General features: G+C 36.9%; 1 protein-coding gene across 4 annotated transcripts in view; it reads right to left on the bottom strand.

Annotated features, from left to right (window-relative positions):
- Positions 1 to 4,781: 4,781 nt before the first annotated feature.
- The window catches only part of LOC147386666 (uncharacterized), a 43,817-nt gene continuing 28,455 nt past the window's right edge, over positions 4,782 to 20,143 (bottom strand). For 2 of the 4 annotated variants that reach the window (XM_086424161.1, XM_086424160.1), the window contains exons 3-7: positions 14,620 to 14,790; positions 7,518 to 7,648; positions 7,243 to 7,404; positions 5,718 to 5,828; positions 4,782 to 5,172 (exon numbers count right to left, since the gene is read on the bottom strand). In XM_086424161.1, the coding sequence (XP_086280287.1) occupies positions 5,107 to 5,172; positions 5,718 to 5,828; positions 7,243 to 7,404; positions 7,518 to 7,648; positions 14,620 to 14,790 (641 nt within the window). In that variant the 3' untranslated portion in view covers positions 4,782 to 5,106. The other 2 variants (XR_015172234.1, XM_086424162.1) reach the window with 2 other exon arrangements.

The raw sequence follows: 20,143 nt of genomic DNA, 5'->3' as shown, positions 1-20,143 counted from the left end.
GATTGGACTAAGGTTAGATCGAAAGGATGGGGGTTGAAGCCCTTTTTACCTTAATTTCATGCATCATATTGTACACAATGCACACACTCACTTATGCATGGCAATGGTGAAGAGATGTGTCACCTTCTTGATGAGGTGAAATACTAAGTTTCTAGCCATGCATACATGCATCAAGGTTGTGACCTCAAGGGAACTCCATCATGGGGTCTCTTTAAAAGTTCAAATCTACATTCATATGCCTAAATGCAATGTGACTACATGGGTCATTCTCTTCCATAGAATGCCCTTAATGTCACTTTGAAATCAAAATCCTTTTGAAAAGGGGACATTTCACTTTAATGCACACACCACCCTTGTCATACATTCTCATGCATTTTTTAATATTTGTTTTCTCAAGTTTTTACAAAATAAAATGGCCAAGCAAGGTAACCACCTTTGGTGGAGAGGATGGGGTGCCTAACACCTTCCCCATCCTCTAACCGGACCTCCTTACCTAAATCTTAGGTAGACCGTACCCTTTCCAACAAATGAGAGTTACTACAATGCCATGGAAAAAATGGTCTTCAAAAAAATTGATTCGGGTGCCCATTCACACTCATTCCCAAAAAGAATGGTGGCGACTCCAAACAATGTAGCATTGAGGTTTATGGCGAACATTTCATGTCTACACCATTCATTTTCAGCATTTTCATTACCACAAGAGCACCCTTAGAGACCCAAATAACTTCACCTATTGCCTTGTAATAACGACCATTTGAGTCTAACATACCCAAGGAAATTAAATTTTTCTTCAATTTTTGAATATGCCTGACATCTGATAATGTCCCACAATATTATCAAACATCTTCACCCCAACTATACCCATCTCGACTGCCTTACAAGCAACATTATTTCTCATAAAAACTTCACCCTCATCAATAGGTCGATAGGTTGTGAATCAGTCTTTATTGGGACATATATGATAGGTACATGCCAAATCAAGAATCCACTCTTCACCTGAGAGATTGGTAGAAAGTGATAGTACATCACCGTTGTTACTATTTCCATTTGTCATTGCTGCATCAGCAACATCATGGTCATTATGTTTTTGTTTTCCCTTCCCTTTATGCTCTGCACAATCTCTTTTAAAATGTCTTTTTTATGACAATTGAAACACTTTAACTTCCTAGTCTTCGATTTTAATGTAAACCATCTTCTTCTATTATGGTGCCCTTTATAATTTGATCTCCCCCTAACAAACAAACATTCGCTTGAGTTTTCTGTAATTTCATCCACCTTCTTCTTAAATTCCTTAGAATTTCAAGTAGATTTAATCTCCTCAACTGAAACATTAGTTTTACCATACATTATGGTGTCAACGATATTCTTATACGAGTGTGATAAAGAATAAACCAAAAGTATGGTTTGATCTTCTTCATCAATTTTAACACCAACATTCTTTAAATCCAAAAATATTCATCAAGATGATCAGGAATAGAACTACCTTCTCGCATTCGCAAAGTGTAAAACCGTTTATTTAAATACCACCGATTTGTTAGAGATTTTGTCATGTACCGAGTTTTCAACTTTTTCCATGGTAGATTTGTCGTGCCTGAATCACCAACCTCTCAAAGGACCTCATTCCCTAAAGATAACAAAATCTCACTATGTGCCTTCTCCATGATCTCCTCTTTTTGTTCTGGTTTCAACGAATCAGGCAAATTGTCACTTTCCAACAGTGCCTTCGATAAACCTTGCTGAACAAGCAAAACTTTCATCCGAACCCGTCATAAATTAAAATCGTTCCTTCTATTGAATTTCTCGACATCTGCCGTGTCTGAATCACTAACCTCTCAAAGGACCTTATTCCCTAAAGACAACAAAATCTCACTGTGTGCCTGCTCTATGATCTCTTCTTTCTGTTCTGGTTTCAATAATTCAGGCAAATTATCGGTTCCCGACAATGCCTTCGATAAATCTTACTGAACAAACAAAGCTTTCATTTGAACCCGTCATAGATTAAAATCGTTCCTTCTATCGAATTTTTTGACATCATACTTCATAGCCATAGTTTTGATACTAGTTTGTTAAAGAGAACCCTTAGATCCGAATTATTAATCAATAAGAACAATAATAATCTCACAACACATAAGATATACGTGGTTCAGTCAAATAATCGACTTACGTCCACGGGCGAAAACAACGATTTCACTATGATAACCAAAGAAGATGTAGGTTACAATTTCACTACCTCTCATATATATCTCTCTCACCCCATTATGGTTTCATTTCTTACCCTTTATATACTTAAGGTACAAAGAAGATAACGTGTCGGATCAAAATCCAAACCAAATGGGCCCAATAAACAAATTGTTAAAGGATCATCAAAATATCCAGGTTGAATCTACGACAACTCTCCATATACAAGAATAGAAGACATAACCCAACAACAAGGTTAAGGCAGGATCGAATTTGTACACAACCTAATCCCATGGTACCTAAGGTGCTAATCAGCTCAGCATAATCGAGTCAAACTAATTACCTGTTGAAAGAGTAAAGTAGAGCAGAGTAGATACTTTAGACAAGCTCGGATGCTTCTCGAGCTGGATTAAGAGAGTATTCTTGGAATCCATGAGTGATTGACTATGTCAATCACATTCTGTCCTAAGTGGATAATGTTATACTTTGTGAGAACTTTCGAATAGGTGATGTGACTAAGTAGATGGTTATGGAATAGGATTAGCCTATAATTAGGAAATGAGGCCATGAAGGGAAGGTACTTTGGGGGAAATTGGGTAAACCTTTTATTCTAACTTGAGCGTCGGAAGGTATTTAGCAAATACCATATCAGTGCCCAAGTACATTAGAGGAAGACAGATTCACCATTGAAGCTGCACTCAAAAACTACCTCTATAGCTGGTAGGGGATCAGATCATACAACTACTTAACCAATATTTAATGACCACTCTAGCCTCATGAAGATTCAAGTTAATGATCAGTAAGAGAGATCGTTTGAAATGATCAAATATTACAATTGTATCAACAACCATCTATTTTTGCTTGACAATCTTTAAAGTTGACTTTTAGATTCTATGGGCCACATTGAATATTAGATCGCACTAGTACAAACTAGATATACCAACCAATCCACTCAATTTTCCATATCTCATACCTTAACGGTATGTTTGATTGCATATGGAAAATAGGGTGGAAAATCAATTTCCATGGAAAATGACATTTTTCAAGTGTTTGATTGCACATGGAAATGGAAATTCATTTTCCACCCCATTCAAAAAGTCTAATAAATCATGGATTTCACTTTCCTACCCATATGGGTGGGAAAATGAAATCCACCCATATTTTCCATCATCAATTCTTCCCTACCACCACCATTACACTAACCTCGCCGTCGTCATCATCGTTGTCGTCACCATCGCCGTCGCCGTCGTCACCATTGCCATAGCCGTCAACTCCGTCTCCGACCACCTTCTCTCTCTCTTCTTATTTCTCTTATTCTCCTTCTTCTCCATCCCTCACCTCCTCCACCACCACCACCACAACGTTCTCCCCCCATCTTCCTCACTTACCTCCGTCGCTGCCGCCACCATCGCAGTCGCCGTAGCCACCGCCACCTCCATCACCACATCCTCCCCCCCTCCCTCTTCCTCGTCATCTTCTTCTTCCTCTCCCCCTCCTCTCATTTTCTTCCTCATTCTCCTCTTCTTCTTTTTTCTCATATTTTTTCATGATTTTATCCAAGTGAAATCAAACAATGGAATTTGATTTTCCAACCCTACCTATTTTCCACAACTAATTTTTCATGGATTTCAAATTCCATGGAAAGTGACTTTCCATGCAATCAAACATACCTAAGAAGAAAATTATAAATTCACCAACAATTGCTACACCTCTACCAAATGTTGAGCTTGTCGTTCACTACCTCATGTGCATTTTGGACAGACAACTAATCAAGCTGTGACTCAAGTGTTACACCTTAGAAATTGCAGTCAAAGATACAAAGCTTTTCGGATTTTCAACCTTGAGGGCAAGGTCATTTTGAAAATGGTTAGTAACAATCTTATTGTTATTTGCTTGTCTTAAAACATTTCTTATTGAATTTATTTCTTTACTAGAGCTCTAGCATCCTCTTTGGGGTTTAGGAGTGAAAGAGGAAAAATACTAAATTTGGAAGAATACTATTAGAAAAGGGAACAAAGGAGTGGAATCCACTTTGGGGTTAATGGGGGTAAGAATGGCATTAGGGGGGTATTATTCAAAACATGAGAAAAAAAAATATAAAAAACATTGCAGGAATGAAGAGGAAAGACACAATAATTGGAGGGGGCGTTTAGAGTGTGATCTAAAAGTTGTGTTTAATTATGTAGACTAATTACTCGAGTGAGAAAGTCTTGACTATTTGCCATCTGAAAAAGTAGAGAGATGTGGGTATTTGGGATTATCTCTTGAATAGTCCCTTGATTTGAAGGAAATCTTGGCGGTCGTCTTGTCATGTTGACAAAATTGGATATATTGTATAAATAAAAACTTTGTAGACTTCAAGCATGCACTCGAGTAAGCACATCTTCACAGAAATTTGAATTTTAACCATTGAATTTGAGCAATATTTTTCTTTTAAATCAAAAATCCAGAAAGAGCCATAGGTATAAAAAACAGGGATTTTGAAGATGTGTTTTTCGAGAATTTTATTTTTAAGTGGGATATGTATAGCCCGTCCGTGTACTGATTACTTTTGAGTGTTTCTTTTTTTGGGCTCCTTGATTCATGTTCTGTTTTCTTGTATAAGGGGCATCTCGGCCTCTGCCTTATCGTTCTTCAACAAAAAAAAAAGTACAATACAAAACCATTTCCTTGTTCCTTTGTTCATAACTCTAGTATCCTCAATGAAAAAGCCCTCTTTTAACTAAGCTTTCAGTTTCATAGTATACATCCTCATGTAAAAACCCATTGCAGATATGCAATCGGATATTCACCAAGAACATTCATAACATCATCTGCACGACCATAGTGACCGCCGCAAGTCACTAGAATAAGCCCCACTCATCTTTGCTCGAATAATGATTATAGCAAATGTCGTGAAATAATAATTAGTTTATATAAGCAAGGGCATTATGACTTCAAACCAGAATCTTCCACATTTTCGGCGTTGGCTGGATCTGGTAAGCTCTTCAGAATCTGTTTTAGATGAAAAATAAAGATAAAATTATGAAAACAGTACATGAAAATTGATAAATTACCAAAATGGTGCACTATTCAACTTATTTACTAAAACGGTAAATTTTGAAATGAACAGTATTTTTTTATTTTTCATACCAAAAATACTGTTTTAGCTTTGTTTTATAAAACAATATACATGTACCCCGTTTAAGAAAACAGATAGAAATATCACTGTTTTGTCATCTAAATTCTTCCATTGTGATGTTTTTCTTTTGAAGCAAACATATCATTGTACAGTTGTACTAACATCTCCGTGATATTTCTATCTGTTTACCTAAACAGGGGCTATGTCTATTGTTTTACAAAACAAAGCTAAAGGGCTATTTTTAGTATGAAAATACACAATTACTGTTCATTTCAAGTTTTACCATTTTGGTAAATAAATTAAATAGTGTACCGTTTTGGTAATTTTTCAATTCAGTGCACATTTTTGTAAATTACCCAAAAAATTTATCCGTCTCATAAGATGAAAAGAAAATTAAAAAAAAAAGGATTTTGTTTACCTGATATAGGTGCCAGGAAACAAAAGCATCTAAAGCAGCATACTGAAGTTGCATCTTCGATAAAACATCAGCTTCCCAGTTTCCAAGTCTGACATTGTTGGGCTTCTCCAGCTATAACAAGTTAAAAAAACAGTAACATCTCTCTCTCCAACTGAATTCGTTGCCTTTGCTTGAAACTGAACGCAACATAACAGGCTCTCGAAAAGCATGTGTTCTTGCACATACGCAACATACACATCGCTAAATGCTTTAAAATTTAGTATCATAACATTTTAAAATACTTCTAAACATCATTAAAAAAAATATATTTTGTGTTATCTATTTTAAAATTAAAATGGCAGTAGACTTTTTCTTATTTTTGTCCTAGTGTTTTGTCCTCTTGTATACGCTACATCCATTTGTTTAACTTGGGCAGTCATGTCCATTGGTCTAATGGATTGGCCGACAACTCTAAAAGTCATAACCCTTGTGGACTAATGTGTCTATTGAGTTGCCTAGTCTATATATATAGATAAATATCCATTTGTTCGGTTATCTAATCGTTCTCTTCTTCTCTATCTGTCTACAGTTCTACAAACAGAAAGCATTGTTATTTTTATTACTTTCTTGATTACATTCTAAATTGGACAAAGGAACAAAAGTACATGTATGTTCTCTCTCTCTCTCTCTCTCTCTCTCTGCAGAAGAACTGAGAACAGTGATCATAAACTGGGCTGTTGTATCCTGTTTCTTGCAGAGGCACGGATTGTCTTAAAGAGAGCGACCTAGTTTGCACCTCAACCTGGTTCGATAATTCATTACAACAGGTTAGATCAAATTGCAATCTTTCATACAAATTTGGAGGGCGACAAGGGTATTTCTTGATAAGTTTCCATCTTTAAGAAACTATAAAAGCTTTAGTACACACTTTCCTTAGGACTAACAACTAAACTGCATAAGGTGCATGTTGTTCAAGAATTCCAGTGTTTTACCTTGATTATAGGTCTATCTCATTTTTCCCTTGAAAATAGTTATTAATATATTATTATATGTTGGTGCGGGGCCCCACAGTGAGGGTTTGCCAGCCCTCCAAGTTCGGGATCCAGGATTGGGATTTTTTGGGCATCCATACAACTTCTGGGGGGCATTTTCATCTCTAGAAAATGTGCATTTCGCCCTAGGACACCATTGATATTCCAAGTTCAAAAACCTGAAAATTTGTATTGTATTTTAGCAATTGTCATCAATAAAGAATTATTATCGCCGCACATGAATGTGGGCAATCTTGTCGAACCATATAAATCTCGTTTTTTGTTTTCTCTGTTTGAATCTTCATAGTTTATCAATTTTGATCAATCTAAAGGAGTTTTTCCACTACATTATATACCACATGAAAAAGATGTATGGATAATAGAAACTTTGAGACCAGTAGGTATGCATGACTGCATTGCTTTGCATATGGAGTATGAGATTATTGAAATTGAAGTAAATAAGAAATTCAGTGTACGATAGAGAAATCCATTTTAGGAGAGACCAAAAGAGTAACCTGTTTGCAGGTAAGCGTTTCGGTTAGAGAACGAAGACTCCACTTCTTGGGCTTTCCACCAAGCTTTAGATTTGCAAGATCAGACAGTTCTTCCAAAGCTTTGATATATACGCCGCAATCCTTCAAAACTTTAGTAGCATCATTGGCTATGCCTACCCCAACCTTCATAGGTATGTAAAACGCATCATTAACAAATATAAAAACTCATACCAATCTTACACTAGAATAATTTAGCTACTATGTGAAGTGAGAAAGAAGAAATTAAATAAACAGACCTTAATATATGTAGGGTCCTCAAGAAGTGACCGTAGAATGGGAGGAATTCCAGAATGAATGATGTGCATTACATAACAGTGATCAGCGTCCCCACATATCTGCATCACTGCAACCTTTCCTTGTGTTGATCCTGCAGATTTCACATTTCTTTGTAAAACACCAGCAATCCAGAATTGGTTCAATTTATAGATATTCTCTCTTTTATTCTCTCCTACTTGACAGGTAAGTGACAAGTCGATATTTTTTTCGAAAAAACCACAAATGAATTGTGGTTTTATTAATAGCAAATTATTTTATGTATAGTATTCAAAATATGTTTTCATATTTTCCAAAAGTAATAAAAAATAGAAAAACACTTTCCTTACTAACTTAGTAAGATTTTAAACCTTACTAGGGTCGTTTTGCTCAATGGATTACCACATTACCAATCCAACACCACAGCCCTCTAGATTTCATGGAAAAAACTCAGATAAAAAAAATAACTTTTTTGTGAATTTTTTTTCAACGTTCATAGAATTTTGTCCTCTACAACCCTGAAATATCAGATCATGTTCTTGGATGCCACAAGTTGTGGCCAAGGACCCTTAGTAAGGGTGACATCCTTACTAACTTAGTAAGGCTAGTCGTACTCTAAAAAAAATCTGATGTTTTCCCTACTTTTGCCCAGTTTTTCCGAAGTTTTCCCTGTCCAAATTATTTCCAACCCCCAAATTTCTCACTACGTTAGACAAGAAACCAAATATAACATGAATCTCATTCTTAGGCCACATCCACGGAACATACTTTTTCAAACTTACCCCAGAACCTTTCCCATTCATGTTGATAAGGGGGTATAGATGTGATAAAAAATGTGGATATTAAAAAACAAAGAGAATAGTTTTAGGAATAACTTTCTCATATATTCATTATTGACTTACACAGATTCCTACTTATAGGAATTACAAGAAATCTAAACTAGGAAAATAATAACTAATTAGTTCACCTAATAAAGATATATTCCTAATTTATAAATCATTGACTAATTTCTTCCTTATTTACAGTTATTCAATCTTGGTAACTGCTGTCAAGTATCTTTCAGAATATCTTTTTTTTGCTGCCAAATATCTTTATGATTTTCCAACATATCTTTCTAATTTTCCAATACTCCCCCTCAAGCTGGCTTGAAGATATCTTCTATAGTCAGCTTGCCCATTAAAACGTCAAATTGCTTCTTGTGCAATCCCTTAGTAAATACATCAGCAATCTGTTCGACAGTTGGGATGTATGGCATACAAATCAGTCCACTATCAAGTTTTTCCTTGATAAAGTATTTATTCACTTCTAAATGCTTTGTTCTGTCATGAAGAACCGGATTGTGGGCGATTGAAATTGCTGCCTTGTTATCACAGTATAACTTCATGGGCTGCGAATCTGAAACCTTCAACTCTTCTAACAGTTTTTTAATCCATATAACTTCACAAATACCCTGAGCTACTGCTCTAAATTCTACCTCTGCACTGCTTCTAGCAACCACATTCTGTTTTTTACTTTACCAAGTAACAAGGTTTCCTCCAACAAATGAACAATATCCAAATGTTGATCTCCTATCTATTATACTCCCAGCCTAGTCTACATTGGTGTAGGCTTCAATTTGTAGATGTCCACGTTTTTTAAAAAGTATACCTTTTCCAGGAGTCCCCTTCAAATATCTCAGAATTCTATTAACTTCTTCAAAATGCTCCAATCCAAGCGAATGCATGAATTGACTAACCATACTTACCATCCAGTCTTGTGTGAGACAAATAAATCAACTTTCCAACAAGTTGTTGATATTGTTCCTTGTCCACTACACTCTCGGCCTTAGCAGGTTGTAATTTTGTGTTGGGTTCTATTGGTGTTTCGACTATTTTACAACCAAGCATACCCGTTTCTCCAAGCAAGTCCAGTACATACTTGCGTCGATTGACAAATATACCTTCCTTAGACCTAGCAAATTTCATTTCGAGAAAATACTTCAACGCCCCCAAGTCTTTGATCTCGAATTCATTAGCAAGCCTTTCTTTTAGTCTTTTCAGTTCAGCACTATCATCTCCTGTCAAGATAATATCATCCACATAAACAATCAAAATAGCAATTTTACCTTCTGTCGAGTGTTTATAAAACATGCTATGATCTGCTTGACTTTGACAATGTCCATGATGTCTTACAGCTTTGCCAAAGCGTTCAAAGCAAGCCCTCGGGGACTATTTGAGGTCGTATAATGACTTCCTTAATTTGCAGACTTTATCTACACCAAGTCTTTCTTCAAACCCCGGTGGAAGACTCATAAAAACTTCTTCTTCCAAGTCTCCGTTAAGGAACGCATTCTTTACATCCAATTGGTGTAGAGGCCAATTGGAATTTTCACAGCAAGGGACAACAATACTCGAATTGAGTTTGTTTTAGCTACAGGGGCAAACGTCTCTTGGTAGTCAATTCCATATGATTGTGCAAAGCCTTTTGCAACAAGCCTCGCCTTGTACCTCTCTATACTGCCATCAGCCCTACATTTTACTATAAAAACCCATTTGCACCGTACAGTTTTCTTGTCTTTCGGCAAGTCAACTATCTCCCACGTGCCATTCTTCCTAAGAGCGTTCATTTCCTCAAGTACTGCCAATTTCCAATTCGGATCATCTAGTGCTTCTTGAATGTTTCTTGGCACAACAAGTTGAGAAATATTTGAAGTAAATGCTCTATGATTATTGGAGAGTTTTTTGTAGGAAATATATTTGGCAATAGGATATTTAGTGCATGTTCGGGTTCCTTTTCTTATGGCAATTGGAATATCAAGATTTGAGGTTTTATTTTTTGGAGATACTATAGGGTTTGAATCCGAAATGGGAGTAGAAGGTAAAATAGGAATAGAAGAAGAGTTACCTGAAATATTCAAATAGCTATTGCTCAGGGATTCTGATTGATTTTGTACTGGGATGATAGAAAGGTCTTTATTTCTTTCAAGGATCCTCTTTCTAGTATAAACTAGAGCTCAGAATTCAGATTAAATTTATCATTTTGTAGTATTTCCTTCTCTGTTGGTAAAAAATCGATTATGCCAATATCAACATCTTGAATGATGTTTTCTTTTTTTCTGAAAACACTTAGTTGTGGAAAGTCACTTTCTATAGAATTTGAAATCCATGGAAAATTAGTTGTGGAAAATAGGTAGGGTTGGAAAATCAAATTCCATTGTTTGATTTCACTTGGATAAAATCATGGAAAAATATGAGAAAAAAGAAGAAAAGGAGGAGGAAGAAGATGAGAGGAGGGGGAGAGGAAGATGAAGATGACGAGGAAGAGGGAGGGAGGAGGATGTGGTGACGGTGGCGACGAAGGTGGCTGCTGCTGCGGCGACGACGGCGACGGTGGAAGCGGGGAAGACAACGACGGTGGCGGCGACGACGGCGACGGAGGTAAGTGAGGAAGATGGGGGGAGAACGTGGTGGTGGTGGTGGTGGAAGAGGTGAGGGATGGAGAAAAAAGAGAAGAAGAGAGAGACAGAAGGTGGTCGGAGACGGAGTCGACGGCGACGGCGATGGTAACGACGGCGAGGTTAGTGTAATGGTGGTGGTGGTGGTAGTGGTGGTGGTAGGGAAGAATTGATGATGGAAAATATGGGTGGATTTCATTTTCCCACCCATATGGGTGGGAAAGTGAAATCCATGATTTAGTGGACTTTTTGAATGGGGTGAAAAATGAATTTCCATTTCCATGTGCAATCAAACACTTGAAAAATGTCATTTTCCATGGAAATTGATTTTCCACCCTATTTTCCATGTGCAATCAAACATACCCTAATAGTGATTTGAGGAGAGGATTTGGTGTCTTGTGAAGGAAAGTCAACGATTATATTGGGTAAAGGTGCAGATTTTTCCCCAAAATTATCTTCTTCACCTATTTTCTCCCCCTGAAGAAACTTTTTGGTAAAAAATGGAGTATGTTCCAAAAAAGAGACATCCATAGTAATATGGAATTTTTTTGTTTGAGGTTAAAACATTTATACCCTTTTTTGTTAGGAGCATATCCTAAAACGACACATTTTTCAACTCTCGGATCTAATTTAGACCGAGATTTGTTTAGTATGTGAACAAAAACTATGCAACCAAAATTTTTTAAAGGTAATTCTGAATTAATTCAAGATTTTGGAAATTCCTTCTCTAAGCAATCTAACGGAATGATAAACTGTAAAACTTTTGTAGGCATCCATCCGGTTGATGAAATAGGATGCAGCCAAAATAACATCTCCCCCCAAATATTTTGGAATATTCATATAAAACATTATAGCACGGGCCACTTCAAGTAAATGTTTATTTTTTCTTTTAGCTATTCCATTTTGTTGAGGGGTATCACAACATGAAGATTGATGAGAAATACATTTTTCTTGTAAGAAGGTTTCCAAAACTTTATTAAAATACACTGTTCCATTGTCAGATTGAAATATACTAATTTTTGTTTGAAATTGATTTTCAATCATATTGTAAAAATTTCTGTATAATTTTTCAACTTCAGACTTCTCACGCTTTAGATAAATCCAGCAAAGACGAGTATGGTCGTCTATAAATGTCACAAACCACCTTTTTCCTGACATAGTAGTAACCTTCGAAGGTTCCCACACATCACAATGAAATAAATAGAATGGTTTTGATGCACGGTAAGGTTTAGGAAGATAAGTTGCACGATGACTTTTGGACAAAAAACAACTTTCACATTGAAAAGATGCAGAGTCTATATTTTTAAACAACGATGGAAACAAATGTTTTAGATAGGAAAAACTAGGCTGGCCTAATCTGCAATGTCAAACCATTATTTGTTCACGAACAGAGATAGAACTGATACTACTAAAGCCTTGGGCCTTTTTATTACTAGATAGACTATCGTCAAAATAGTAGAGACCATTTATCATCCTAGCACTGCCAATCATCTTCCCCGAGCTTTGGTCCTGAAAAGTACAATGAGATTCAAAGAAGGTAACACAACGGTTAGAATCTTTGAACAATTTTCTTACGGACAAGAGATTGCAGGAAAGTTTAGGAACATGAAGAATAGATTTAAGATCTATTCTTTTTGAGATTTTTATTAAGCCTTTACCTACAATAGATGAAAAACTACCATCTGCAATTCTAATCTTTTCATTTCCAAAACATGGTGAATAAGAGTTAAATAGATGCGAAGAACTAATCATATGGTCAGAGGCTCCTGAATCAATGATCCAGGGAGCGGATGAATTTAGACAACAAGATAGAGCATTAGGTTTATTACCTATCTGAGCCAAAAAAACACTAGGAATACCAGATGATGAATTGGATTTCAGCAGTGTAAGAAGATGCTCCATCTGCTCTTTAGTAAAGGGGCTGACCTCGGGTTCATTGGCAGTAGGGAAAGCTCGGCCACATCTGTCACTAGGCTTATTACTCTTCCAATTTGCTGGTTTGCCATGAATTCTCCAGCAAGTCTCCCGGGTATGGCGCGGTTTGTTGCAATAATCACACCAAACTTGTGGTTTGTCATCATTCCTACGCTAGTAAGTGATGGCTTTGCTAGACTTTGCATCAGTAGTCACTAAGGCAGAGCTTTCAACAGCAACACCAGGTCCTTTCTTACCTAGCATCACATTTCTTCGACTTTCCTCTCTCCTTACCTCCGAAAAAACCTCACCAATTGAAGGAAGGGGCTGTCTTCCAATAATTCTCCCCCTCACTTCATCAAATTCAATATTGAGGCCAGCAAGAAATTTAAAAATCCGATTGTCCTCCACAGTTTTCTTGTGATGGTGGCTATCTTCCACTGATTTCCATTCATAGGTATTGAATAGATCGAGATCTTGCCACACCCGTTTCAGAGAGTTGAAATACTTGGTGACACTATCCTCTCCTTGACGCATCTCACCAAGTTTGAGAGTCAACTCAAAAATTTGAGATTGATTACCCAAATCTGAATACATCTGGTTCACATTTTCCCAAAGCTCTTGTGCCGTTGGATAGCACATATAGTTAGAGCTAATATCCTCTTCCATGGAATTCACAAGCCACGTCATGACCATGGAATTTTCAGCATCCCAAGTCGCATAGGCTAGATCATCTTCTGCAGGGACTGTTTTTTCACCAGTCAAAAAGCCCATCTTCCCACGCCCCCCGAATGTACATGCAAACTGATTGTGACCATCGCAAAAAATTATCACCATTCAGGCGGATAGTGGTAATTTGAACATAGTGGGACTCGGAGTTGGTTCCATTACCCTTTGACGGGTTTACAACAGAGGAAGGTGGGACAGCAGCGAACTCAATTGAAACATCAGACATGTTGCTACAGTCGAGACAGAGAATAGAAAACAGAAAAGAGAAATAGAAGAGGGAAGAATGGGAAAGGAGTCAGCAAGCAATTGCTAGCTCTGATACCATAAAAAACAGAGAGAATAGTTTTGGGAATAACTTTCTCATATATTCATTATTTCTGACTTACACAGATTCCTACTTGTAAGAATTACAAGAAATCTAAACTAGGAAAAGAATAACTAATTAGTTTACCTAATAAAGATACATTCCTAATTTATAAATCATTGACTAATTTCTTCCTTATTTACAGTTATTCAGTCTTGGTAATTGTTGTCAAGTATCTTTCAGAATATCTTTTTTTTGCTGCCAAATATCTTTCTGATTTTCCAACATATCTTTCTGATTTTCCAATAGATATACATGTGTTTTTGGGTATCTTTTGTCAAATGATGAGGATTATTAGAATCTTGGCTTATTTTTGGGTTTCTATCGGCAATAGGACTCGGGAAAAACTAAAGTGGATATTTTTCTTAAGATTCTAGACAGAACACTAACATTTAAAAAGATATCAGAGATTAATTTGACAGAATCTTACAATTCACCACCCAAGAAACCCTGAAATGTGCCACACATGCATGAACTCAAGAGCATGTACACATGGTCATGCAAGGATAGAACTTAGAGGTCCAAACAGTATAATCAGAAAGAACATAATATAAATAAAACAACTCAATCAGAGATTAGAACCAAAAAAAAAAAAAAAAAAAACTATTAATACCAAAAAACCTCATTTTCAGCTTATTGAACGAACCTCTTACGAATGAGGGTTTCCACTCAATATCTAATCCAAGAATAACTTGATCTTTCTTAGCTTCAATGAACTCCAAAAGCTCCATTGTAGCTTTCTTTACCTCGAGAACTGTTCTACTGTATATAATGCGTCCTCCAAATTTCATTGTGGGGTATCTCATTTTTAGATTAACTGAAATACAAAAGACATTAAACATTGGAACAATACAACTTGGAGAAACAACACGGAAAGTAAACAGTAAAGAATAAATTCTTCCAAATCTAGTAGAAGCTCTTAAACAATATGCGAATGAGAATCAGAATGAATTGGTTGATATTGTAAAGTTTTTCCAAAAGATGAACAAATGACTGATTTACATTCTTTAATTTACTCATTTCAATAACAGCATGCCTTGGAAATATAAGCATAAATTAAAGGTTGAAAATTGAGCTATTAATCAGGAATCATAAAAAAAATGGTGATTTTATGAGAAACACTGGTGAAGCAGAAAATGAATAATCAATACTAAGAACCCATGGATTTAGGTTGTCCATCAGTGTTACCCTGGCACTACTATTTTTGGAATTTTAGTCGTGCCAACACTTGTTGGCTCTTAGACAGTCCTCAACATGGCACGACACTTCCTGACATGTATGGAAAAACATCAAAGAATGTCTCGCTTCGACACTGTAAAATGAAGTGTCCTTTTGCTGTAGGTTAAGGAACGCACATTGATGTTGACGGAATTACAGATCATTCTCTAAAGACAATTGATCATCCGAAGACCCTTCGAAGATCCCAAAGATCGGGCCTAAGCTAGACTTTTTTTATCAATGTCAGATTATACAACAAGTTGTATAGACTAAATGAGACCCAAAAGGGAGTCCACATAGATTGGGACGTTTTTATCTTGGAGAATGGGTCCCCAACAACTTCTTGAAACTTGTTTTAGATATTTGTAAGAGTTGCTTTGCTTTAAATGTCTTCGTTAGCTCCTAGAGAACTAATTTTTCATTTTCTAGGTTTAGAATGTTTAAGTTTAAATGGTTTTGCATTTTTCATAACACCAACTTGTGGTTCCTAGAAGTAGTTGGGTTGGTGTTTAATGTTATGTAGTTTCCAATGTGCCTATAAGCCTTGCCTACAAAGTCATGTAAGCTTATAACTAGGGTGGGACACTGGCACCCCTGAGGTATCCTTGAGCTGAATGAATTTTCATCGTTTAGAGATTCTCTAAAAAATTTGAAGTTACATGTTTCTTTCAAAACCTAGAGTAATTCTAGAGGTTTCTCTCAAATACCTAGTCCCCCTCCCAAAAATAAAATAAAATAAAAACTTGCCTATTTTCCTTTCTTATGTCTCAATTGCTTTTATTTTCCTTTCGGATAATTTGTCTAAAATCAATTCATCGATCTTCATCTTTCCTCCGCATCAGTTGGTATCAGAACTTGGTTGTCTTTGGATGCGATCATGCCTCCAAAGAAAAATCAAGTTCCCTTCGGCAGAAATGATGAAGATGAGTATATTGTGCAGAAAGTGGATTTCAAAACCTTCGTGTGACTTCAGGAAGAACTCTAAGATTAGTTTAAAATTTAGCGGAAATTTTAGAAAACATAAGCCAACATCTTAATGTTTAGGTGCCACCTACTCCTCCACATATACTTATTGTGACGAGAGTGACCAAAGTGATGAAAAAAAATGATTTGTTGTCCAAAGAAGATAACCCAACTTCAAAGAAGATCAACGTTAGGATAACAAATTCAAATTAGAAATACCAAAGTTCCAAAGAGGGTCGGTTGCATAGAAATTTCTTGATAGGATAGCTACCGTGGAAGAGTTAATTGACTTAAAGGGTGTTCCCTCGTAATTTCTTGTGAATGACTTAGCAAGCTAATAAGCTTTACTAGTCCTATATATATATATGTATATATCAAAAGAATTACATAATACACACTACTAACAACAAACCAATAATAACTATACACACACCAACACTCCCCCTCAAGCTGAGGCATATACATCAAACATGCCCAGCTTGTTAGAAACATCATGTAGAGTAGCAGGCCCAATTGCTTTGGTAAAAATATCTACAAGTTGCTGAGAAGAGGACACATGGTGAAGGGTTGGTGAGCTATCAAAAACCTCATTTCTAACAAAGTGCACATCAACTTTAATATGCTTAGACCTCTCATGAAAAACTGAATCAGACACAACTTTTTGAGTTGCTTCATAATCACAGTAAAGATACAAAGAACCATGGAATGAAATTCCTTACTCATAAATGAAGGAACGAAACCATAGAATCTCATGCTGGCTCAGAAAACAGTCTCAGCACTTTTAAGTCAGCAACAAAAGGTTGTTTCTTATTTTTCCATGTAACCAGATTTCCTCCAAGAAATATACAATAGCCAAAAGAATAGAAACGATCTATGATTGTTTTTGCCAATTCAACATCAGTATATCCTGATATGTCAAGATGGGCATGAGACGATACTAACCACGACTAGGATAAGACTCGATGTACCGAAGAATGCAATGAACAATTACAAGGTAAGAGGCAGGAGGAGCATGCATGAACTGGCTAACCAAGCTAACAACAAATGTGGTATCTGATCAAGTGATGGTAAGATAAATCAAGTTAATCCACAATACTCTAGAAAATTAGAAAGATCACCCTCACTCTCGTGAAACAAATTCTTAAAATACATAGGCGACGAAAAATGTTTACACCCAAGCATACTAGTATCACTAAGAAGATCAAGGGCATATTTCCTTTGAGAAAGATAAATTCATGTCCTAGATCTAGTCACCTCAAGACCCACAAAGTGCTTCAAACTGCCCAAGTCTTTGACTTCAAAAATACGACCAAACTCACTCTTTACATGAGAAATTAATTACGATTCATCCTGAGTAAGAAGAATATCGTCAACATATACCAACAAAATAGTATGTTCAATCACGCTATAATGGATGAAAATAGTATGATTAGAGTGGCATCTCTAAAAACCCATACTAATAACTACTTTGCAAAAGAAATGGAACCAAACACGAGGCGATCGCTTCAAATCATATATGATTTCCAAAAGCGACAAACCATCTCACTCTCCCCTTGAAGCAGAAAACCAAGAAGATGGTTCATATAGACCTTCTTAGTGAGTCTTGTGGAAAAGAAAAGCATTCTTCATATCCAATTGATACAAAAATCAATCCTGATTAGCAATGAGGGAAAATAAAACATGAAAAGATGTCAATGTCGCCACAATAACAAATGCAGCATTATAAATTCCAAGACATAAGACAAAATAAAATCTCGTGCAACAAAACGAGTTTTATACTAAGTGGCAGTACCATTCGAGTGATGCTTCATAACAAAAATCCAACGACGGGCTCATAGAGTGGACTTGAAGGCTTCTTTCCAAAGTGTTGCTCTTTTGGAAAAGGTAAGTTGGAGACAAAAATCAAGAATCAAGTGGTTAAAAGAGGGTAACAATAACACTAAGTTCTTTCATAAGGTAGCTAATCAGCATAACCGAGCTAACCGGTTGTTGAAGCTTAGATACGATGGCAAGTGGGTGGAAGGGGCAGAAGAGGTGGCTAAGACAATTGTGGGTTTTTACAAGAAGTTGTACACGGAAGTGCACCGTAGGCTATCAAGGCTTGATGGGCTTGAGTTTGACCAGATCTCGAAAGCTCAAAAGGCCTAGTTGGAAAGACCTTTTAAGGTGAGGTTTCGAGTTTCGACGGAGATAAAGCCCCGGGCCCAGACGGGTTCTCAATTGCCTTCTTTAAGGTGTGTTGGGAAGTGATGAAAAATGACTTGATGGAGGTGATCAATGATTTTTATGCTAATGGTTTCTTGGATTTTGGGTCGAATTGTTCATTTGTGGCTCTAGTTCCCAAGAAAGAGGGTGCAAAAGACATAACGGACCTTAGACCTATTAGTTTGGTTGGGGCAATGTATAAGATCATATCCAAGTTGTTGGCTTTAAGACTTAAAGAGGTATTACCAGGGGTGATTAACTCGACTAAGAGTGTTTTCTTGAGAGGGAGGCAAATTATGGATGGTGTCTTGGTGGCTAATGAGTATATCGATTCTAGGAAGAGATCAAGGGTGCCGAGATTGATGTGTAAAATTGACTTGGAAAAGGCATATGACCATGTTAGTTGGAGTTTTCTTAGGTACTTGCTTGGGTGCATGGGACTTGGGGATAGGTGGATTCGGTGGGTTATGATGTGTATCTCTTCAGCTTCATTCTCCATCCTAGTGAATGGTTATCCTGAAAGCTTCTTTAGGAGCTCAAGGGGGCTAAGACAAGGGGATCCTCTTTTGCCTTTCCTATTTCTTATTGTAGCAGAAGCTCTTGGTAGGATGCTTGGCAAGGCGAGTGTGAATGGTGATATTGTTGGAATCTCCTCGGATCAAGGTGGTCTGATGATTTCTCATCTTCAGTTCGCAGACAACTTGTTGGTATTTATGGAAGCGCTAGAGACGCAGATTGGCTTCCTAAGGGGTTTGTTGTGTTGCTTTGAGGCGGCTTCGGGATTAGCAATAAATCTTAATTAAAGCAAGGTGTTCGTAGTTGGGGAAGTTGCAAGACCCTGGTTGTAGGCGGCTTGCTTGGGTTGCCAATTAGGAAGCTTACCTTCTACCTATTTGGACTTAACCCTTGGGAGCAGAGTACATAAGCAAAGCCTTATGGGAACCAATGGTGTGGGGTAAAAAAATCCCAACTAAGGTGACTTTCTTTATTTGGTGTGTTGTATTGAGAAAGAATTTAAATATGGACCAACTTAAGATTAGAGGAGTCTTTGGCCCGAATGTGTGTTTGCTTTGCCTAAAAGGAGAGGAGTCCATAGATCACATACTTATCTATTGTGCTTTCTCGAGACAGGTTTGGAGTTCCTTCCTTCTGAGATTTGGAACGGTTGGGTGCATTCCTTCTTCAGTGCTGGCAAGAATGGGGAAGCCCTTTTTGGGGGGCGAAGAGGGTTTTGTGGAGACTATTGCCTTTCGCCATCTTCTGGTAATTTGGAATGAGCAGAACAGTAGGTGCTTTGAAGATAAAGGTGTGCAAACCTCGGAAGTGATATTGCCAATCCTCTTGTGCCTCTTCTTTTGGTCCAAAGTTTATGTGGAGTTTAAGGGGGTCTTCTTTTCAGATTTTTTCACACGTTGGGATTGGGTTTCTTGCATCACTAGTACTAGTTTTTAAGTTCTATTTGTATCCTTTCTAGTTGGTCTTCTTGACCACTTTATCAATAAATTTCATTATCTATCAAAAAAACAAATTCCAATGACGGCTAATAGTTGCTTCCTTGATGGAAGAGGACCATGTTCCATGTATGGTTGTTTTGCATGACATTCATTTCCTCATCCATCATAGCTTTCAAATCTACATGAGAAAAAGCAACATAGACAATGTGAGGACTAGATGCAATATCAATGAAAAAAAGAAAAACTCTTTAAGGAGACATAACTTGATAACACACATAACGATCAATCAGGTAAGGAGTACAAACATAATTACAAATCCTTTGCAAAGAG

This window comes from Akebia trifoliata, chromosome 14, assembly GCF_017979445.1.
Source record: "Akebia trifoliata isolate Shusen 1 chromosome 14, ASM1797944v1, whole genome shotgun sequence".
Lineage (NCBI taxonomy): Eukaryota > Viridiplantae > Streptophyta > Magnoliopsida > Ranunculales > Lardizabalaceae > Akebia > Akebia trifoliata.
Note: the sequence above shows the minus strand (reverse complement) of the source record. Positions and strands in the feature narration are given on the sequence as shown.